A 23,467-nucleotide genomic window follows, 5' to 3' on the forward strand; every position below is an offset into this window, starting at 1 on the left:
CAAACGTTTACAGTTCCAAGTTTCTCCAACACAATACTCTGCCTTTCTTACAGATACCCACTCAAAGGAGGATGAGTATGAGCGCCAAGAAAAAAACACGGTAAGTGCTTGAGCACGACTCAGGTTTGTGCTGATGCCATTCCTGTGCTGCTCTAAGAGTTCAAGTTCAAGAGTTCAAGAGTTTTTTTATTCGCCATGTTTGAGCGTGCCAAACAAGGAATTTGACTTCGGTAGAAACACACCCTCTGTTCAACATTTAGGTGACTAACAACATTCAGGACATGTGAATAATGCAAAAACAGTGTAGACAAATTCAAGAAGGTGTGAGGAGCAGGATGTTATTGCACAGTAATGTCTCTGAGACTCTATGAGTGGTGTGAGTTCATCAGAGCAACAGCCTGGGGGAAGAAGCTGTCTCTGTGTCTGCTGGTTTTGGCGTACCGAGCTCTATAACGCCGTCCGGAGGGGAGTAGTTCAAACAGACTGCAACCCGGGTGAGAAGGGTCTGTAGAGATGTTCCTTGCCCGATTCCTGGTCCTGGACAGGTACAAGTCTTGGATAGATGGGAGGTTGATTCCAATGATCTTTTCTGCAGTTCTGATTGTCCGTTGTAGTCTGTGCTTGTCTTGTTTGGAGGCCGATCCAAACCAGACAGTGATGGAGGTGCAGAGGACAGACTGGATGATGGCAGTGTAGAAGGTCTTCAGAAGCTCTCGCGGCAGGTTGAACTTCTTGAGCTGTCTCAGGAAGTACAGCCTCTGCTGGGCCTTCTTCCGGACAGAGTCTATGTGGCCGGTCCATTTCAGGTCCCGAGAGATTGTGGTTCCCAGGAACTTGAAGGTGTCTGTGGAAAGAATAGTATTACTGCGGATAGTGAGGGGTAAAAGTGGTGAAGGGTCTCGCCTGAAATCCACTGTCATCTCCACGGTCTTGAGCGGGTTCAGCTCCAGATGGTTTTGACTGCACCAGTGGACCAGCCGCTCCACCTCCTGTCTGTACGCAGTCTCATCACCGTCCTGGATCAGTCCGATGAGAGTGGTGTCGTCTGCATACTTCAGGAGCTTCACACGAGAGTCACCTGAGGAGAAATCATTGGTGTAGAGGGAGAAGAGCAGTGGGGAGAGGACGCACCCCTGAGGGGCTCCAGTGTTGGTGGTCCGGGTGTCAGATGTGATGCCCCCCAGCCTCACACGCTGTCTCCTGTTGGTCAGGAAGCTGGTGATCCACTGACAGGTGGAGGCAGGCACCGCAAGCTGGATGAGCTTCTGTTGGAGGATGTCAGGGGCGATGGTGTTGAACGCCGAGCTGAAGTCCACGAACAGGATCCTGGCGTACGTTCCTGGGGTGTCCAGGTGGTGCAGGATGTAGTGCAGTCCCATGTTGACCGCATCATCCACTGACCTGTTTGCCCGGTAGGCAAACTGGAGGGGGTCAAGCAGGGGGCCCGTGACCTCCTTCAGGTGGTTCAGCACTAGCCTCTCGAACGATTTCATGACCACAGATGTCAGTGCGACGGGTCTATAGTCATTCAGACCTGTGATGGCGGGCTTCTTGGCTACTGGAACGATGGTGGAGCTCTTGAAGCACGAGGGCACCTCACACAGCTCCAGAGAACGGTTGAAGATCCGTGCAAAGGTGGGCGCCAGCTGCTCAGCGCAGACTTTCAAGCAGGAAGGTGACACGCCGTCTGGGCCCGGTGCCTTCCTGGTCTTTTGTCTCCGGAACATCTGGCGCACTTCCTCCTCGCGGACCTGGAGTGCGGGCGCGGCCTCTGCAAGAGAGTGAGTGGGTGACAACGATGATAGAGGTGTGGAGAGAGCAGTTGTGGGGAGAGGTGAGTATGTAGATTGTGTTGCCGGAGGTCCCGTTGTGTGGGAGGACCGATCAAACCTGCAGTAGAACTTGTTTAGCTGGTTAGCAAGTCTTGGGCTCTCTAAAGGACGGGTGGTTCGTTTCTTGTAGCCCGTGATGCTCTGCAGACCTTTCCACACCGTTGAGGGATCAGGATTGGCAGAGAGGTGTCTCTTCAGGTTCTCCCCGTAACACCTCCTGGCTTTCCTGACCTCTTGGTTCAGCGCGTTTCTGGTCTGCCTGAACAGCTCGCGGTCGCCACTCCTGTAGGCCTCCTCCTTGACTTTGCGCAGCCTCCTGAGGTTCGGTGTAAACCAAGGTTTGTCGTTGTTGTACGTGCAGAAGGTCTTAGTCTGCACACACAGATCCTCACAAAAACTGATGTATGATGTGACAGTGTCAGTGAGTTCATGCAAGTCTGAAGTTGCAGCTTCGAAAGCTCCCCAATCGGTGCAGTCAAAGCAGGCTTGGAGGTCCTGCCTTGACTCCACTGTCCACTTCCTCACAGTCCTCACCACAGGCTTAGAAGTTTTTAGTTTCTGCCTGTAGGCCGGGATCAGATGAATTAGACAGTGGTCCGATAGTCCTAAAGCTGCACGAGCCGCAGAGTGGTATGCATCCTTGATCACGGTGTAGCAGTGGTCCAGAGTCTGTGCCCCTCTGGTGGGACACGTTACGTGCTGTCTGTATCTGGGGAGTTCGTGTGCGAGGTTCGCCCTGTTGAGATCACCTAGAACAATGATTAGTGAATTTGGTAGAAGTTTCTCCATGTCTGTTACCTGGTCAGCCAGCATCTGCGTGGCTTCACTCGGACGTGCGTGTGGTGGAATGTAAACAGCCGCCATGACAATCGAGGAGAACTCCCGTGGTGAATAGAACGGCCGGCAGTTTATGAAAAGTGTTTCTAGGAGAGGGCTGCAAAACTCTTTCAACACCGTGACTTCAGTACACCAACGTTCATTAATGTAGAAACAGACACCACCTCCCTTTGATTTTCCGGAGAGCTCCGCGCTGCGATCTGCTCGCACTAGCTTGAACCCGGCTAGCTCCACGGCGTGGTGGGGGGTTCGTTCGCTAAGCCACGTTTCCACAAAGCACAGCGCGGCGGATCCGCTGAAGTCCGTGTTCCTTGAAGTGAGGAGCAGCAGTTCATCCATCTTGTTCGCCAGGGAGCGGACATTCGCCAGATGAATTGACGGTAGGGCAGAACGGAACCCTTTCTGCCTCAGCCTTACGAGTGCGCCGGCTCGCTTACCGCGCCGCCGTCGTCGCGCTAGCTTGTACGCTAGCTTGTACAGCACCGCCGCTCCGGCTAGAATCTCCGACAAACAGTCTGAATCGGAGAGAACAGGAGAGAAAGTACCAGAAGAAGTCTGTCCGATGTTTAACAGAGCTTCTCTGGTAAAAGTGATCCGGGATGGGCAGCAAAGGACACAGAAAACACACAAAATAAGACAAATAAACAGAGAGCGACTCACCGTGGCTGCCATCCGCGGCGCCATCATGATCATACTTGAAATGAAGACTTATTAGTAGTATTTTTTTTTAAATATAAGTATATTGAAGATACATTTTCACACAATGTTTGACAGGGACCACATGTTTACTTGACACTTCAAATGCGGAAGAACACATTTCTATTTTTTGTGAATTGTATTAAAAAAAAAAAGATTCTTGATTTCGAGAGCCTTTGAGGCATGTGCTTTAACATGCAAAACTATCTTGATGAGCATTGACTGTTTACATGAGACAGGACTACTCCCCAAATTTGGGTCCTGTGAACAAATTATAGGGAGGCAAAAGTCTTCTGCAATTCTTGGGGCAGACATTTCTCCCCTGGATGTCTAATTTGATTCTTATTCTGTTCGGTGAAGGACTTCCTTCGGGGCCACAGCGCCACCCTTCATTGACTATTTGAAAGACATCTTACGTCGGTATCCAGATGGTGGACAAATTTTGAAGGTGGGTGTTGAATTGATCTAATGACATTATTAGAAACAAACATTGGATGATTTTTTTTCCATTATGCAAACGACATGTTCTCATATTTTCCTAAATCGTAGATGCAAATGGAATACAGCACTTTTTTTTTTTTCAAACTTGGTCCTCAACCGATAAGAGAATATTTTGACGAAGTTTAAACAAACCACGAAATGATTAATTTTTTTTGCAAACCTTCCATTTGTGCCAGATTTCTGTCGTTTTTCATTGTGTTGACAATTTTGCATAATCTGAGATAAACATAAATTGCACAATAATTTGAATGCCTGCATAATTGAGATATATGTGAGGTTTCACTGATGTGTTTGCTTATTTATTTATTTATTTATTTATTTATTTATTTATTTATTTATTTATTTATTTATTTATTTATTTATTTATTTATTCATTCATTCATTCATTCATTCATTCATTCATTCATTCATTCATTCATTCATTTATTTATTTATTTATTTATTTATTTATTTATTTATTTATTTATTTATTTAGGAGCTAATTCAAAACGCAGATGATGCTCAAGCCACCAATGTGACTTTTATCCATGATGAAAGAAGCTACGGAACTAAAAATCTTTGGACAGACGGTCTAGGACAATTTCAAGGTAACCATGCTGAAGATGCTCTCGGGTCACGGCGGTTCACTCTTTGTATGACGTTATTGTAGATTTTTCTCCATTTGACTCTCTAAATGGGCCTAACAAAACTCCAGAGTTTACATAGAGACTTTCAGGCACAGGCCTTTAACCAAAATATGTCATTGTTTACTGAAAAATGTGTTGTTATTTTTGTAAAGGGCCTGCCCTGTACAGCTACAACAATGCACCATTTAATGATGAAGACTGGGAAGGAATTCAGGCTGTTGGGAGGAGCGTCAAGCGCAATGACCCCACCACAGTCGGGAGGTTTGGCATTGGTTTCAACTCCGTTTACCACATAACAGGTAATGCCCTTCTCAGATGTTCTGCATAGTATCTTGGTGACAATTTTGTGGCAAGTTTATTGACAAAGGAGCATATTTTTGTTCACATGAACAGATGTTCCAAGTATATTCAGCTCTGGCTACCTTGGCATTTTGGATCCACAAGAAAAAATATTTGGAGAAAGGCAAGGCGGTTTCCGTTGGTCGCTGGACGATGCCGAGCACCAAGAAGCTCTGATGAATACTGGCGATCAGTTCCAACCATTCCGAGACATCGTTACTCTCCTCAGCGGACAAGATTGGTCCAAAGTCATTGCAGAAGACCAGCACTTTGACGGGACGATTTTCAGATTCCCTTTGCGTGCGGAGGCATCGGACATCTCCGATAATTTGTACAACACGGATAAGGTTGTCATGCTTTTTGATAGCTTCATCGCTGATGCAGACTTGAGCCTGCTGTTTTTGAAAAATGTCACCACGGTGACCTTGATGCACATTGACGTCCATGGCTTTGTGAGCACAAGACTTGAAGTCAAGTCGTCAGCCTTCACCAAAGTCATTTTGGAAACCCAAGATGAGACGGTCATCGAGGGTTCCACCAGACTCAAAGTACTGACCATCAAATCCGAGCAGTGCGAAGAAACAAAGTGGCTTGTGACGACATGTACCATGAAGGAAGGAAATGTAACAGAGTTAGATAGCCTTGCAGAAAAGTTGAGCTTTCTCCCACAAGTTGACTTGGCGTTCCCTTGGGGTGAGACGAGGGCCGCCAGTCGGAGCCGTCTGAGCTGCTTTCTCCCGCTACCCAACAACGAAGGCAACAAGACAGGACTGCCGGTCCACATCAACGCCTGCTTTGGGCTCACAGACAACAGGAGACACATCAAGTGGCAGGAGGAAGATCAGCTACACGACGAACACGCCATATGGAATGAATTGCTGATGAAGGAGGTGCTGCCACAAGCATACCGCCTGATCATTCAAGACGCCGTCACACTTGCTCAAGAGGCAATTCTCCCCGTGTCGTCTGTGTATGATCTGTGGCCGGATCTCGATCAGATTCAAGACAAGGACAAATGGTATGCCATCGCCGTAGATGTCCTTCTGCAGTTGTTCCAAGAAAATGTGGCTGTGCTCTCGCTCGCCAGAGATGAAAGAGAGTTCATCGGTCCGTTGGAAGCAGTGCTCACCTGTACTGGCCCAATGAGCCCTGACACACTGGCTGCCATTGGAAGAACGTTGCTTTCCTGTGGAGAGAATTTTGTAACGCTTCCATCCAACGTAGCGAGAGCCATAAAAATGGTTCACCCACATGCCAACAGCTTAACATATGCCACTCCAGCATTCCTCAGGGAGGTCCTCCATCGCGTCGACATGCAGAATCTATCCAGAGATGACAAACTCTGTCTCCTAGAGTATATTCTGAGTGATGGAAAATTCAGGGATCTCCAGAATCTTGCGCTTCTCCCGCTCAGTGATGGTTCTTTTAGAGCTTTCACAAACAAAGAGGAGGACACTGCCTTGATTGACAGCAAGGAATTTCCAAGGTAATTCAAGACTACGCTTCGGATCCTTGCTGCCTCGTTAGTTATGGCTGTTTTTCTCAAATGTTCATAGTATGAATGGGAGATTTATTAATAAGGGAGTTAAGAACGCGAAATATAAAATATTTAAAATGGAAAAATTGGTCATTCTCCATTGTCAATCCTTCATCAGTCAGTAAATGCCTCCACAGCAGTAGAAAAATAATAATTTGCATTCGCTTGGATAGTTTGTAGTTTGCTGTGGTGTGGAAATACATTGCATCCATTTTTCTTTACCGTAATGTGAGATATGATGACAAGTCCATTTGTTCTACATGAATACCATAGCGAACAAACATTCTCTATTCTCTGCAGAACCTTGCTGCCGTTTTGTAAACACCTCTTCATCCCGGATAATTTGAGCCCGGACTCCACTGCTCGCTTGAAGCAACTGGCTTGTGAAAGTAAGACATTTAATCTTATTTTCATCTTTCCAATGTCTATATTTATATTTTTGTTGTCCTTCCACAGATTTATTCCAGATAAAGAACATTGATGCAGATCAGGTGGCACAGTACACCAGAAGGTATTTGCCCGAGGACTGGAAGGACTTGAACACAGCACTCGTGAGCTGGGACGTCAACAAACATCTGCATCCACCTTTGGATTGGCTCCAAGAATTCTGGAGGTTTCTCAACATTCACTTTACAGAGTTAAGCAATTTCATCGACATTCCACTGATACCCGTGGATCCGCTTTCTTCCAATCAGTCTGTATTACTCGCTAAACTGAATCCAAAGACAACTCTTGTTTTTCACCAAAGGAGGCAGATCAGCTTGCCGGATAAAATAGCTGAGTTGGTGAAAAATGTTGGTGGTACAGTGGTGACAGGAAATGAATGGCTCAAGCATGATGACCTTGATTCTTTTGTGCTGTGTCCATCTCCAAGAAGTCTTATGACTATCTTAATGAATGTCGAGTATCCGCATCTCATCAAAGAACTCCAGACCACATGTCCCGGCACTCGAGAAGAATTGAAGGGATATCTCTCTGGTCTGGATTCGCTCTCAAATTACGAGAAGGATCTCCTCTCTAAGGTGCCTCTGTTTGAAAATACTAAAGGTGTGCCTCTCCCAGCACACTCCAAAAAAGCCGTGCTTTTAGGTTGCCACCCAAACCTACCCATGGATCTACCAATGCCTGAATCAATACTCCAATGTAAAACTGAAACTGATCGCAGACTCTTGCATTTGCTCAACGTTAATCTTTTGGACACAGCTCAAGCAGCTCTTCTTCTGATTGATAACATTAAAGTCAAAGCCTGCAGCAAAAAGGACACTGAAAAGATCATGACTTGGATTTTACAACACGGCAGTATCCTTTTCTCCCAAAATGAGAACTTAAAACACAGCTGTAAAGAATTGAGCTTCATGGAAGTCAACGGAGTGCTAAAAAAGGCCTCACACTTCCTTCATCCAGGACTTCAAAATTTCCAAATGATTTTTGACAGAGATTTCTTCCCCCCTTCTCCATACGTGGAAACAGCCCAGATGCTCGAGACCCTAACACATCTTGGTATGATAAACAGAGAAGCTGATGTGCCCCCTGAACAATTACTGCACGCTGCTGAGCTGATCAGCAAGCAGCAAGCTAACCCGCAGACCTTCAGCAGAGCTCAGGCGCTTTTAACCATGCTCGATGCTCACAGTCTCCTGGATAGGTTTTCTGATGAGCAGTTTAACAGCCTTAAAATGCAGAAATGGATTCCATGTGCTAATCCGAGTAACAGCACAGGCAAGATTTCACTCTTCTGCCCTCACGAAATAAGGCACTCTCAGTTTGAGGATATTGTCGGTCGTGTCATGCCTCTCATTGGAAGCCTGAGTGACAGAGGCAGCCACAAACTTGGTCTCAAATCCCTGCCCCCACCAAAGAAAGTGAGAAACAATTTGTTTGTCTTGATTGGAGATACAGACAAAATGGATGATCCCGACACAAATGGAGATTTCAAAAGGAGGTTGCACAGTATTTACCAACACATGCAAGATCACATTTCTGACTTTGCAACTTTAATTGATCAAAACAAGTCTTGGCTGTGGTGCGGTGACCAGTTTGTTTCCCCACAGGATTTGGTTATAGACTACCCAGACAATCTAGATTTGAGCTCGTGGGTGAGGAAATTACCTAAGGAGTTCCTACCATACAAGATGCTCCTGAAGAAATTTGGTCTGAGATCAGTGCTTTCACAGCACGACATTGTTGACATTCTCCATTCCATCATGAAGAGCATTGAATTGAGAGAGATGTCAACTGCAAGGCCCTCTGAGATTAAAGTCTCTATAGAAATTATCAAATGGATATGGAAGGAAAAGATGGTGATTCAGGAGGACATCCCAGTGCCAGTCATCACACAAGAGGGTCAGTGTACCCTTAAACCACTCTCGACGGCTGCTTTCTGTGATTTGAGCAAAAAAAGTTTGGAGGGGATTAAATACAGCAAAGATCAAGTGCATGTCCTACACGAGGAGATTCCAAAAGCTGCCGCTGAATGGTTCAACATGCAGTTCCTTAGTACGCACATCCTCGATCCCGAGCTTATCGGGATTGAGCAGTGTGGACAATCAGAGCCCATCACAATGAGGATCAAAAACATTCTCAAAGAGTATGATGAAGAAGGCGATCTCTTCAAAGAGCTCATTCAAAATGCAGAAGATGCTGGAGCAGACTCATGCAAATTTTTGGTGGATTTCAGAGTACACGAGAGTCCCCCTGAACATCTCATAGATCCCGGCATGGCCCGTTGTCAGGGCCCTTGCCTTTGGTCATTCAATAATGAGACATTCACAGATGAGGATTGGGAAAATATTGTGAGAGTGGGCTCTGCTTCAAAAGAACACAAGGTGGGAAAGATTGGCAAGTTTGGACTTGGATTCAACACTGTGTATCATGTGACAGATATTCCTTCAGTCCTTAGTGGAAACAAACTCCTTATACTTGATCCAAATGTGACTCACCTGAAAAAGATCATCAGAAACAAATCAAATCCTGGAATCAAGCTGGACCTCTCTCAAAAACAACAGTTCCATTGTTTCCCTGGTCAGTTTGGACCATATGAAAACATTTTTGACTGTACTTTCAGCGCATCTGGTCCTCCACAGCCTTATGAAGGTACCCTCATCAAACTTCCTTTCCGAACCAAGGAAGAGGCACGCGAGTCCGAGATAAGCACCAAAGTCTATGACGAGCACAGTATTGTCTCTTTTCAGCAAGAGTTCACAAACTATTCTCAAACACATATCCTGTTCCTGAAGCACATTAACACGTTGTCTTTGCAAAACATCTCAAACCATGCAGCGACTCCTCCAAGAGATGAGGAAATACAAACCGTCCTCACTGTCACCAAAACTACTCTGAGTGCAATACAAATTCCAGACAAGAGTCGTAGGTCAGTGCAGATTAAAGCTGAAAATTTATTGCTGAAACGTGGTGAGGATTGCAAAAACGTTATCGACTGCTGTACCGTCTACATTGTCCAACTAAGCAGTGAAAAATCTGGTAGAAAGCAAAGTCAGGCTTGGCTGGTGCACAACTGCTTTGGGACAAAGGAGTCATTGAAAATGGCCCTCCAACAAGACAAGCAAGTCAAGTTCTCCTTGCCGATCGGGGGAATCGCCGTGCCTTTGCAAAAAGATCCAGGAAGCGGAACGTTTTCCGCACCGGAAACCAAACTAAATGGTCAGGCATTTTGCTTCCTCCCACTTGCCATTCACACAGGACTTCCAGTCAATGTGAATGGAACATTTGCGGTAACAAGTAATCGGAAAGGTCTCTGGGAAAGTGGGGTGAAGTATGGCTGGAACAAAGCTCTTCTTCAGGATCCCACCGTGACCGCATATGTTACAGCACTTTTGGTATTAAAGGACATGTCAAAAAACGGCCGACTGAAAAGGTACTCTTATCACACTTTCTGGCCTGATAGGGAAAAAGTCAACAACTCATTCAAACCTTTGGTTGATGGCTTTTACGCCACCATCACCCAGAAGCAAATTGCTCCAGAGGTCTTCTGTGATGGCAAAAAATGGTGTTCGGTGAACGGCGCCATATTTCTACACGAAAGTATCGAAGAAGATCAAAAGATCCACGCACTTGTAATGCGGGTCTGTCAGAAACATATCAAAAAACCAAACTGTGTCGTTTCTCTTCCAATCTGGTTGAGAAATAGCTTTAACCAGAGTGGCCTTCAGAACGTTTTGCAGGAGAAAACATGGAAGTGGGAGAGGTTTTATCAAGATGTGGTATTTGAGAACCTTGCCACCCTGGACACTGAGAGTAGAGATACTCTTTTGTTACATGCCATTGACCTTAACTCAAAGAAAATTGACCATCTATTGATCAAGTATCCGTGCATCCCCACAATGGATGGACGCCTCCAGCATATCAAGAAACTTGTGAATCCATCAGGCAAACTGTCTTGCCTTTTTGAAAACGAACAGGGGAGATTGCTTGGAGGCACAGAGACTGATTTCCGCTCCCCAAGGAGGCTTCAACGTCTGCTGCAGCTTGGAATGGCAAACGACCATCTTCCACTGGAGGCTATTGTTGAGAAAGCAGAAACAATCCAAACATTTTGGAAGGCTGACCAAAAAAAAGCATACGGTTGTTTGAAGTGCCTTCTTGAACTCATCAAGGATCACATGAATGACAAAGACTCCTGCCACTGGCAAACTTTAAGAACGATCCCATTTCTCCCAGCATTTCATCACTGTGGTCCAAATTCAGTCCTAAAAAGGCCAGTTGATATTTTCAATGAAAAATGCTCACTGCTCGTTAACAAAACACAACCCGTGCTGGATCATTCTGGCCTCAACATACATGTTACCGATCCTATCCTACAAATACTAGGGATCCGCGACACCCCAGTACCTGAAATGGTGCTCCAGCAGCTGCAGAAAACACAGAAGCAATCACAAACCACAGACAAATCCAAGCTTCACGCGATTGTCAATGAATGCTACAAATTTCTGGATAGATACCTCTATGAATCAAAGACATCAACGTTCATTTCTGAGAGGGCTAATTCATTTCCATTCATTTTCGACGGCAATACTTTTGTCAACGTGAACCGTGTGGCTGTCAAAGGGCAATTTGATGCAAAGCCCTATCTCCACGTACTTCCTCCTGCCTTTGCCAGTTTCCGCAATCTCTGGGAGAGTGTTGGTGTTGCAGATACGTTCACTCTCCATCAATTTCTTACTGTGCTTCAGGAAGTTCATTCGAAACATGGAGACAAACCCTTGCCAAAGAATGATCTCAAGATTTGTCTTATAATTTTACAACAAGGCATTTACTATGCCAACGAGAAGACCGCAAGCGATTGTCTCATACCCGGTGAAAATGGGGTTTTGGTACCTGCCGACCAGCTCTTTTTTAATGACAGCCCATGGATGCCAGTTACCACGGATATTAAGCTCTGCCACAAAGATATCCCACGTGGAATGGCACTCCATTTTGGAATCGAAACTACCAGAGATCACACTCTGGCTAACAAGGCAGTATCCCTCAATGACTCTCAATATCCCTCAAAACATTCTTTTCCATTTGCGCAGAAAGAGGAACTCACTGTTCGAATTAAAAACATCATTTCGGCCTATCCAGCAAAGAAAGATATCCTCAAAGAGCTCATCCAAAATGCCGATGATGCAGAGGCTACGGAAATTCATTTTGTTTTGGACAGACGACAGCATGGCACTAAAAAAACCTTTGGAGAGAAATGGAACAAGCTACAGGGCCCAGCGCTGTGCGTCTTCAACAACAGCGTGTTTTCAGATGCAGACCTGGCTGGCATTCAGCAGCTGGGAACTGGAGGAAAGCGGCATCATCCAGGGAAAATTGGAAAATATGGACTTGGATTCAATTCTGTCTATCATCTGACTGATTGCCCATCAATCCTCACTGGAGATCGCTTACTAGGCATTTTAGATCCCAATGAATATTACATCGAAAGCCAAAATGAGCATATGCGTCAGGGCATTGGCTATAAACTTGACGACGAGCTCAAGGAGATGTTCAAAGATGTTTACAATTCCTATCTTCCAGACAAATTTTCTCTAAAAGGCGGAACCATGATTCGGTTGCCTCTAAGGACTCCTTCCATGGCAGAGGTCTCAAAAATATCACAACGGGAAGTGACTAATGAAGACTTGAGAGAGCTGTTGACTGTCCTAGACGTGGACCCTGAAGGGCTCATTCTGTTTCTGAAAAATATCCGCAAAGTCGAGTTCCATGATATCAACGATCATTCAAAGAAATTCCAAACAATCTATGCATTTGAAAAGAATACACCGCAAAGAGAACAAGAGGCTGGCGTGAGGTCCCTTCAAAATGCTGGAGTTTCAGTCCCATGCAAGGCAATTTATGAAACAATGATTTCAACCTCAGACAAAAGACAAAGTAAATGGCTAATTGCTGAGCAAATTAGCACATTGCAGTCCTCTGATGGAGAAGGAAAATATGCACGAGCAACAGTCGCGGCACGTATAAGCCCAAGAGGACTGCACAATGATTTCAAAGGAGGAGCCTTTTGTTTACTTCCTCTGCCAGGCACCACTGGTCTACCGGTGCACATCAACGGAGACTTTGAGGTCGATTCTGCCAGGAAAAACCTTTGGAAAGAAGATGCAGTGAGTCTGAAAACAAATTGGAATGAATCTTTGAAAACCAATGTCATTGCGCCACTGTATGCAGATCTCCTTCATTACATCAGCCAAACCATTTTAGTGAAGACAGACCGTCCTGACAAAATGAAGGCATGTTTTTCAGAGTCATACTTGTGTTTCTGGCCGACAGTGTCTGAAGATGTTAGTCAGGAATGGCATGAAATGATACATGAGGTGTACAGATCAATTAGCAAACGAGGCCTTGATGTCATTCCAGTGTTGCAGTGCACAAAACAAGAAACTGTCCATCCACCCAACCATCATCTTCCGCTTATCCAGGGTCGGGTCGCGGGGGCACCAGCTTTAGGAGGGACTCCCAGACTTCCCTCTCTCACTGAGCCATCCACTCTTATCACTGAATATTCTATTAAGTGGACGCATGTAAGAGAAACCAGACCAACGACTGCACCCTACTTGGAATCCTCCACTAAGAAGATAAATGAAATTTTGAGGGACCTTGGCATGGCTTTGGTTCCCCTCTTCAGTGAAACGAAGAGGATATGGGAAGGTTTCAGAAGTGCTGGCATTCCCGTACAAGATGTAAACCCTTCAAATGTGCGGACCTTCTTGAGAGCAAAGTCTGTTCATAATCCAAAGCAAACAAGCAAGGAGTTACCACTGCCTGTGAAAGACACACTGATCCTTAATCCGGAAAGATGCACAGAGCTCCTTCGTTTCTGCCTAAGTGGTATCCGCCAGGAAGCGATCGCCAAAGAGAATCTTGCTCTTCTCAACGGGCTTCCTCTTCTCCTCACAGCAGATGAGATTTTGAGGGTGTTTGACAACACATCACCAAAGATGATCTCCCCGTACACCAGTCTGTTCTCTGGCTACGAGCACAAGTTTGTACATTATAAGACAAACCAGGAGTTTCTGGAGGTGCTAAAAGCCCTGAGCCTTGCCAGGAAGTTGACGGTTCCTGGTGCTTTCCCATGTTTGAAGAACTTGATTGAACAGAATCTCGACAAGTGTGAGATTGACCCACAACGAGATCTTTATGTTCCAGGGAAGAAAATGCTGGCCTGGCTGAAATTGCTGTGGAAGTTCCTATTAAGCAACATGGAAACTCAAAGTTCAAGCGACAATCAACATTGCTCATTACAAACTGTGAAGGACCTCTTGGGTGACTTCTGGATTTTAGTTGTTGTGTGCCCAAGATCAAACAAGCACCTCCTTCTAAGTATGAAAGACATGCCCAGTGTCATTTTATTCAGATCGAATAATTACATCATGGAAATCCTGTTCAAACTCGGTTTCATGATGCTTGACTTTTCCTTTTTTATCGATGTTGACCGTACCAAATTTTCACTTCTGCTACCCGAACTAATGAATGTGGATGACAAAAGTTCTGTACTGAGCCAAGTTGCGAGTATAAGCCACTCAGAATTTGACCAGCTTTCTTCGGATGACATGGGAGAACTTCAAACTTTCCTGCAGGCCGGTGAGACCATAAATTGTCCGGAGTATCAGAACAAGCTCCGGTCGCTGCCACTATTTGAAACAATACACGGCAATCGAGTGAGGATCGATGGCCAAAAAGTGGTTTACATTCTCGACATGAGACCACAGTCACTGACTCGATTCCCTGACTTGTTGAAATCTGCCAAGAGCATTTTTCTCAAAAACAATCCTGAGAACATGAGTCTGTCTCGAAGTTTGAAGATTAAGATCTTGAATGAGCTGCAATATTTCATGAGGGTCATTCTGCCTGCCGTGCATAGTCTCTCGGAGAATCAAAAGCTTCAGTGCCTCAAACTGTTACTCTCACTGGAAAATCTTGGTCACGGTCAGCACAAGTCCACCATAATTTCCCAACTGAAGGTGGTACCAATGATTGTCAACGCTGAGGGCCAAATGGTACCAGTCTCATACTTCTTTGATGACAGAGTTACCTTGTATCAGGCAATGTTACCTCAAGAAAAATTTGTGCCTGAGAGTACTTTGGCTGAGTTGTGCCAAGGAAACGAATCCTATAATGAAGCAGTACGGCAGCTACTCAAGGATCTTGGAATGAAGCATGTTGTGTCCAAAGCCGAGATCGTACGCTTTGCAGGGTGCATAGAGTCGAGAGCTGAGACAAAGGGTTACTCTCAGGAGCTGCGAGAGAAATCTATCCTAGTTCTCAAAGAGGCTTTGAGGCTTGCAAGAGTTGAGAAAACATTGCTGGACAGCATAACCAACATCAAGTTCATTTTTCCTGTCAAAGTAAAAACAGAACTGTGTGATTATCATTTGCCATTTGCCCCAGAGACCGCCGCTGTTCAAATCAACGGCTCTTTAGTTGATTGGTGGGATACAAAACAAGAACTGATTTGGTCTTCGATGCCAATCATACAGCTACCAAAAATTTTGTCAGACCTGGAAAATATCACAAAAGCAGGAGCTCATGGACAACCGCCTGCAAATTGTGTAACCAGAAACTTGTTAAACATCTGCCAGTCACCTTGTGAAACAGACGCTCAGATCAAAACCCGTGCAACTGTCTTTCGATGTTGCTATAGCTACTTGCAAAACATGAACTTTGACAGCCGATCACTGAATGGTGTCCCGCTCGTGTTGGTCGAAAACGATACAAAAGTGGTGAGACCGGAAAATGTTGCCCTTTCCCTCCCCTATGAACCTGACTTTAGGCCATATTTGTACAAAATTCCTACAGATGACTTTAAGTTTTGGCCATTCTTCAGGAAGGTTGGTGTGAAGGAGGAACCAACAATAGTGCAGTACTGTAATGTTCTGGCAGCAGTCAACGCTGATTCCAGTGCGAAAAGTCGTTTGAACCATAACCAAAAACGATCGGCTGAACGAGCTGTGGAGCAGTTGTTTCTGATACTTCAAAAGAAGCCCAACCAATCGATGGACACTGTAAAGACGTTGTACCTGCCAGCTCTAAATGGAAAACTCTACCCATCACATACATTGTACTTCAACAACACGGCGATTGACCCCCAACGGTTGGAAGCATCACTGGAGGAAGACTTCCTTTTGCTTGACAATCTCAGTACATGTCATTTGGGCACCGACATCTACGAGCATTGTCGACTGCTGCAATTGCTGCCCCAAAGGCTCCAACCTAAAAAGTTGTCAGAGGTCACAGAAGAAAAAGCAGTAGAATCACAAATGCAACTTTGTGAGCTTAATCAGGCCTGCGAGTTTCGTGGCTGGTTTGACAAACACCTGACGTCGAGTGCATTCACACACGGACTGATATGTCTTATGAGAGAGAAGTCAAAAGGAAAAACAACCCAAGAGGAGGCTGAGGACATTTGTAAGAATATATTCGGCAGCATTCAGATTGTGTGTTGCACGAGCCTGATGAAGGAGCTGTGGCTGAAAGACCGAGCTCTGAAGAACACGGAATGCGAGACCAAGGTTTTTGTCCAAAAAGTTCAAAGAGGTTACATCTTTTACATCAAACACAATGACGTCATGCTCCCAAAAACCTTAAATGAAGTGAATATGACTTTGACGTCGGTAATCAACTCTCTGTTAGGAAACAGAATTTCATCAGAGCACCTCCTGGTCCTCGGCCAGCTCCTCCTGTGCGACGACTTGCAAGATGTTCGTAATACTCTGGCCAAGAATGGGATCCCCGACAGTGTTGATACCAAAGGTTTTTTCGCCAGCCAGCAGGCCCCGAAAGGAGAGATTTCAGAAGAGTGGCACGATTCCTTAGACATGAACGTCTTGAACAACTTTGAAGAAGGAGAGTGTGTCGCTTACCACATTAACAACAAGTACATTTATGCAGTCATTGTGGAAGTACTACCTCCACAATCCGGACCTTACTCGCAGAGGTACAAAATAAGAATTGACGAAGACGAGATCATTGAAGTCAGCAGTGCCGACCTGTACCAGTTTAAATCCGACGACCCACAACCAGAGTTTGATGAACCCAGCGAAGCCACCGGTATGGGTTTGCAAGTAGCGACATACCACCACTCAACACGTCCCTCATCCTCAAATCGTTTACCGGTAACTTTCGACGAAGCAGTGGAGGAAATTGAGGAAAGTTTGCTTGTGATCTGGAATCTTCCAGAAGAGGAGCAGATAAAACACGGCAAACGACTGTACCTCAAATGGCACCATAGCAAAAACCCTCATTGCCACTATGTTTTTGAGGCTGCCAATTATGTGAAAACAAGAACTTACGTCACATTCCAACACTTCTACCAGCAATGGGATGACGAGGCTAGGCACCACAGAAGTGGCAGAGAACGGATCCTCGTACGATACAATTCCTACAATTTTTGGGGGCATAACAAAAATATTCCGAGACCAAACAAAGGCGAGGCCCAACGGTGGTGTCGGCAGGCCCGCTGCGACCTCAATGCTGCGTACAGCGAAAGCACTGAGACGGGTGCAGAGTGGTGTCTGTTTAAAGTCCACCAGGCTGTGAAAAAGTCCCTCATCGCTGTCGAGTACAAAACAAACGGCCAGTGTCTTGATGGCACAATTTCAGCCATGGCTGAAAAAGTCTCACACTACAACGCCGTGCTAAGCGACCTGCCCCACAACGTGGCCCAGTTGCTGGCTTTTGGTGCGGATGCTAAAAAGACACAATATCCCAACCGCCATCCTTTCCCTCGCATTCCAAATGAAAGCTTCCGTTCGGCCAATGTGATCGCGGCACTGAACACAGCAACTGAGCTTCTGGCTACTGTAGAATCGTATGTGAACTAAAACTCCACAATGAACATGAATCATATATTCTACATCTTCCTTTGTTTACGCTTTCCAATTCAGTGGACCAATTCCATTTACTAGTGTTAACTCACTCAGAATTAGACAACTATTTTGTATGACTGCAGTCATGATATGTCTTTGTCACATTGCCATTTTCTGTCACATTTATATGTTATTGAGTTAAACGAATTTTTAGCTAGATGATTGTAATTCTTGTAAAAAACAAAACAAAAAAAACTTTAATAAATGGACCTTCTGACAAATGTGTTTTGGAGTCTAATGTTCAATATTTGCAAAACCCAAATCCACCACACTTGTTCATGTGGTAAAATGTTACAGTATAATGAGACATACAACATAATTTAATTAATACTGCCTTCATCTGGTAAAAATCTTTTGTAATTACAGGTGCTCACTTATTGTCTTTTTTTTTTTTAAACACAAAGTGAGCCGTGGACCAGTGTCCTTTAAGACTGTATTCAACCACAACAAGGTTAAGTTAAAATTATTTTATTCATTATGAAATCCTGTTATGAAAATAATGACACCTTACCGTATACTGGAGGAAATGTATTTCCACGTTATACAACACGTGACATCGCGCAGTCACCTCAGCAGAATCCTCCCCTGCTAGTTTGTTTGCTTCCTATTCATTTGTCCTATAAAAAGATGCACTTTGTATCCTTTCCTCGCCATCTTGAGTCCATCTCAGATGGTTTGCGAGGGACAATTTTCACATATTTTGCAGATTCAGTCTTTGTTATGTCGCCCCACGTCTATTAGTCATTTTTGTTAAACCTGTACATACTTGCAGCATGCTCAAGGCCAGTTTGAGGCAAAGAAGCAAAAAAAAAAAAAACATGGGAATCCTGACAAAGAGGGGAAGCACATGCAATCATTACTTAATGTTATGGCACCGAAAACAAAGGCTGTGAACATTTTACATCAAATTGCCATTTGCGCAATAAACTTTATCAAATAATTTATCAAAGTTAGTCGTATGGACAAAGTACACTCTCAGGAAAAAGTTCAGAATTAACCCAAAAAACACACAAACCTTTACAGATGAACTAAACTTGACCTTCTCAAAACTTGTTTTCATTGGGTAGATTTTGCACAATTACTCCACAAGGCGCAGATCAGCAAAATTGATCAAAAAAGTCTGTCAGCCATAAACTGATTTTTTTTTTCCTCAATTAGAATTGGTATTTAAACTTTATTATGCTGTTTAACTTTTGACGTCGTAGATAGGTCACAAAGAAGAATTTTTGGTACTTCAGCGCTTGCAACAAAAGAGTCACAAAAAGGCATAGAGATGGACAGCTTCTTGATAGAGTTGGATAAAAAAAGTACTGACGATTGATCAGTGGGACAGTTAGAGAAAGTCAATTGAACTTAATCTGTAAGGTCATAGCCTATATTAAATTCAGCCTGAAATTTGACACTTTTTGTGTGTAGTGTTTCCATTTGTTATATTTTCCAGCATGTTGGTTGAGTGGTTCTGCCTAACAGCTCGAAGTGCAGCGTTGTAATCTCGTTTCTGGCTATTCCAAAAGGATGATGTGGGATAAAAACAACACTTAAGGCATAATCACCGCATCATTCCAAAGCCACATTCTTCACATCAGTCGTATTGCATTGAGTTGACATAAAAACGGGAACACACAAAACTATATCCCAAGTTTTAAATGGAGTGCACAACCTGGCCGCAACCTGCAGGGGCGCTGTTGATACAGTCTCAACTCAGTGTCCTGAAGATGTAAATGGCAACGCTACCAATGTCGCTCGTGGTTTGCAGCAGCAAACAAAACGTCAATATGACGTCCCACGGCCGAGCCCTCACATGTTATACGCCACATATATGGGGTCCAGTTGGTCGGCCAGGAAACCGTCTCGCAGGTGCATGCGTTGCTTCTCGCCTCTGGAGTTGATGGGGATGACGCCAGGGTCGACCACCACCACCACGCCGACAATGAGGTAATGCTCCTCCAGCACCACGTTGGTGACCAGGGCCACCAGGTCCAGGGCCTCTTGCTCGGAGCCCTCCAGCTCCACCACCACCACAAGCAGGTTTGTCCAAGTGAACACGGCGCTTCACATAAAACAGGCAAGCAAGTTAGTACATATTACAAGGGGAAATGTGGACAGATTATCTTTTTTGCCTCACCATTCAGCAATGCTCTTATGGGAGCGGATGACGGAGGTCTCGATGTCAATCGGGTGGTACCTCATTCCCCTCAGCTCGAGGGTCTCATCTACAGAACCCACCACGTAGAGGGCATCATGGCGTTCTGAGACGTGTGCGGGTACACACACAAAAATTATTACGAGAGTTCCTTTCCTATGGCAGCGACACAACTCAGATTTGTCACTACAGTACACTAGCAAGTGCAGTAATAAGGTCATAATTAAATGACTTGGAAATGGAAAAAAAAAACTGATGGATGATATAGTAAAGTGAAGTCAATATATATATTTGTCTATATATTCAAAATAATAAATAAAATAGATTCGTGCACAAGATGCGTTTTGGAAGGACAATTTGGTCAGGCTGCTACAGCAGTTTGTAAATACCGGCATGGAAAAATATGCATTTCTTTGTACATTTATAATTGTTAAATTCTGCTTTATGATGGAAATAATTTTTGGTCTACCTCAGTTTTTATACATCTATTAATCTTATTATCATAAAGGTCTTGTTCAAATATCAACATTGGGAGAATAAATTGGGCATATCGCATTACACAGAGATCATAAATAATTGGTTAACCAATTACAGTAAGTAAAATTGAGCAATTTTCCAGCGCAGAGTGTTTGAGAGTCACTGATATCGGGTGGGTCATTCTCACCTCCGCTGGCATCGGTAAGTTCGGTGCGTCGCAGGAAGCCCAGGTAGCCCGTCCTTGCCCACACTGTGTGTGTGTCACCGAAGCTGAGCTTAGTGTTAAAGTGGTCCGCGTGCAGTGCTTCCTCCCCGTAGACAGTGTAGTAGCCCGTCGCATTGTGAGGACTGCTCACCCACACCTGATAAAGACACACACACTCTTTGTATTTTTAATCAGTCCACCTCTCACAGGTCAATTTTGGTACTACAGCAGCCATCTGGTTTGAGTGTTGGTACCCCCGCCATAGTGATGTTGTAGCTCACCTCTCCGAGATGAGAATCTCCCAAGGGCCCTTTCGTCTCTGTGTTGGCAATAATCACCTTGACTCCAGGAAGTATCTGCAATCACAGCAGGATGATTGAGTCTTCTCAAGCATGTTATTATTGTTTAGCGTTTGTTTTTTGTGGCGCTGTACCTTGCCAGACTCCATCAAGGGCAAACTATGTGGAGACCCCCTCTCAACCAGCCGAACTCTGAATGAGAGCCCAAAACAGAAAGGACACATCTGCATTTGCGTGACACGTTTATAATACATCAATATAAAAAAAGGCCGCCGCGTCTCACCTGTCGTGTCGCAAAGCCCTCATGTCTACGTAAACCGTTGTGGGGTCTGGTCCGGATGTGCCCTGAAAAACAACAAAGACAAAGCACAAATGAGGGACGTTGCAGCCGAGGTGAACGCGTCCTACTGGTTTGCCATTTACACTTTAAAGCGCACCCGTTTCAATGATTAGACTTTGACATTTATAACCGCTGCTATCCCATTGTTCTAGTTAATCATTTTTAAATATTCTCATTAGATATATTTCTCTTTCAGTATTTTTAACCGTTATTGTTATCAAACTGTTGATTGGGAGAAATCACTTGGTTCTACTGCCTAATCGTGAGGTGTAAGGGGTCCATTTTGACCCCTAACAAGATTCCTTGTTCCTTCATCAAGGGCTACATGAGAACTATTGAATACAAGTAATGACCAACCATATATATAAATTTAATGTGGCAACAAGACCATTCACACCCACATTCAGTGACTTTGATATTGACTTTGGATTTGTTGTCGTTCTTACGCCAAGTGTTAATGCAAAGCACCAGCTAGCCATGAGGGTGAGTGACACACACACACGCACACACACACAGCTTGGCATAAAGCTGAGCTTTCATTTAGCATGCCATCGCCTATCCAAAGATTACCCTAAATTGTCAAATAAAGCCGTCAGACAAAAAAACAAACATTTGTTGTTATAATCAACTAGAAAAGTCCAGTGTGTGCAAGGTGCTAATGAAGAACTTGCAATTTGTTATCAAAAATGACAAGTTCAGATGTTACTTAAAACATAACATTAAGATTCTACTATAGCAGAATTGTAACTTTTTAAAAAAAAAATTAAATAATGTGTGAAGTTCCACAGAGTCACCAGTTTCGATTAACAAACAAATATTTACAAACATTACATTTGCCTTGGTGTCACGTGTGTGATCAGCACAACTCCTCGTCGGGCATGCGCTGATTACGAACGTAAAGCAGCGCAGGCGGCATGAAAGCATCCGAGAGGCAGCAGATGCAGAGACAATAGCACACCTGGCCGCAAACAGCTTTTTGGCAAGATGGGGCTGAATTCTCAATCAACACAAACCATGAAGGCAGAAACAAACACAGACACACACATGGAAAAACAGCAACAGCCCCCCGAAAGAGCAAGCAACCACTCTTGTCTCACAGTACCTGCTCGACCAGTTTCCCTAACCTGTTGGGCTGACGGGACACATAAAATAAAAGACAATTTTACGTCTTAACACACAGACGCACAGTGCAGCACAATACACGCACACATAAATGAAGGAATCCCGATAGGAAACGAAATACGCACTTAAAATAATCACGTTTGGAAATTGGCACAGTCACAACATTAGGTACACCTGCACAATCTACAGGATGGTGCTTGAGATTTTTTTTTACAATGTCCTAATATAAGATGTCTGCAATTTTGCCTTTGCAAAAATTAAAAAAAAAGTTTTGAGTGACACAGCTTGTTTGTGAAACGGTAAATGCAAAAACATTCGTCAAAATAACAGATTATAAATTTCAATTCTATTCATCATACATTTCTTCCGTTTCATTTCAGCAAGTGGACTTAATGTTGTCACCAGTGTATAAATGATACATCAAAACATTGTATACCGTGTACCCCCAACGCACGCGGTTAAGAAACAGGTCAAATCCTGCCTGTTGAATCCTCACCTGCAAACAGATGGCTACGTTCACCCTGCAGCCGAAGGTGGTGCTGACGGCACGTGGCGAAAGCCCCAGGTCCTTGAAGATCTTGGAGAAGGACTGCGTGAGAGCAATGCGAGGCCTCTCCTCCGCCACCACCATGCACGTGCGCACACACGATAGGTTGACGTTCCGCAGCTGTACACGGGACAATTTATACAATATTTCCATACTTAAAAATCAAGTCCAAAAAACTCTCAACAATCAAATGTTTTATACCGCCCAACTTGTCCCCACTCAATAATAATGATAGCATTTTTTGAAACCATCAAGTACACATTTTATTTGACTTCTATCTGTACAAGTAGTACATTTCATGACTTAAGGTTTTTTTTTTTTTTTCCTAGATTCAAGATTTCCTAGATTTGTGCAGTGTTGATCTTTCAAACAGTCAAACTCACCCGTAGCGCTTCCGTCTGCAAGCCTAGGCCTTTGGTGCACATTTCCATGACTGAGTAGGAGCAAAAAGTGACACGCACTTTGTACTGGCTGACAGCAGCCAGCCATACAGACACATTGCTTTCCAGCTCCAGAGGGGGAACCAGGATGGACTGGTGGCCGGAGTACACACTGCGACAACCCAATAGAAAACCGCACTATATTAGGAGCTGTGCGTGA

General features: G+C 44.4%; 2 protein-coding genes across 4 annotated transcripts in view; one reads left to right on the forward strand and one right to left on the reverse strand.

Annotated features, from left to right (window-relative positions):
* The window catches only part of si:dkeyp-118h9.7 (sacsin), a 19,159-nt gene extending 1,204 nt beyond the window's left edge, over window positions 1–17,955 (forward strand). The window contains exons 3-9 of the mRNA XM_061286644.1: window positions 54–100; window positions 3,726–3,813; window positions 4,342–4,453; window positions 4,645–4,791; window positions 4,886–6,317; window positions 6,669–6,757; window positions 6,825–17,955. Of these exons, the coding sequence (XP_061142628.1) occupies window positions 72–100; window positions 3,726–3,813; window positions 4,342–4,453; window positions 4,645–4,791; window positions 4,886–6,317; window positions 6,669–6,757; window positions 6,825–17,689 (12,762 nt within the window). The 5' untranslated portion in view covers window positions 54–71 and the 3' untranslated portion in view covers window positions 17,690–17,955. The remainder of the gene's footprint in view (window positions 1–53; window positions 101–3,725; window positions 3,814–4,341; window positions 4,454–4,644; window positions 4,792–4,885; window positions 6,318–6,668; window positions 6,758–6,824) is intronic.
* Window positions 16,637–23,467, reverse strand: part of dip2a (disco-interacting protein 2 homolog A) — a 37,986-nt gene continuing 31,155 nt past the window's right edge. For 2 of the 3 annotated variants that reach the window (XM_061286645.1, XM_061286648.1), the window contains exons 31-39: window positions 23,251–23,419; window positions 22,817–22,987; window positions 22,301–22,330; window positions 21,142–21,203; window positions 20,993–21,050; window positions 20,841–20,915; window positions 20,542–20,716; window positions 19,860–19,983; window positions 16,637–19,784 (exon numbers count right to left, since the gene is read on the reverse strand). In XM_061286645.1, coding sequence (XP_061142629.1) covers window positions 19,532–19,784; window positions 19,860–19,983; window positions 20,542–20,716; window positions 20,841–20,915; window positions 20,993–21,050; window positions 21,142–21,203; window positions 22,301–22,330; window positions 22,817–22,987; window positions 23,251–23,419 — 1,117 coding nt within the window. In that variant the 3' untranslated portion in view covers window positions 16,637–19,531. The remainder of the gene's footprint in view (window positions 19,785–19,859; window positions 19,984–20,541; window positions 20,717–20,840; window positions 20,916–20,992; window positions 21,051–21,141; window positions 21,204–22,300; window positions 22,331–22,816; window positions 22,988–23,250; window positions 23,420–23,467) is intronic. The other variant, XM_061286647.1, reaches the window with a different exon arrangement.

Source organism: Syngnathus typhle, linkage group LG9 (genome assembly GCF_033458585.1).
Source record: "Syngnathus typhle isolate RoL2023-S1 ecotype Sweden linkage group LG9, RoL_Styp_1.0, whole genome shotgun sequence".
Taxonomy (NCBI): domain Eukaryota; kingdom Metazoa; phylum Chordata; class Actinopteri; order Syngnathiformes; family Syngnathidae; genus Syngnathus; species Syngnathus typhle.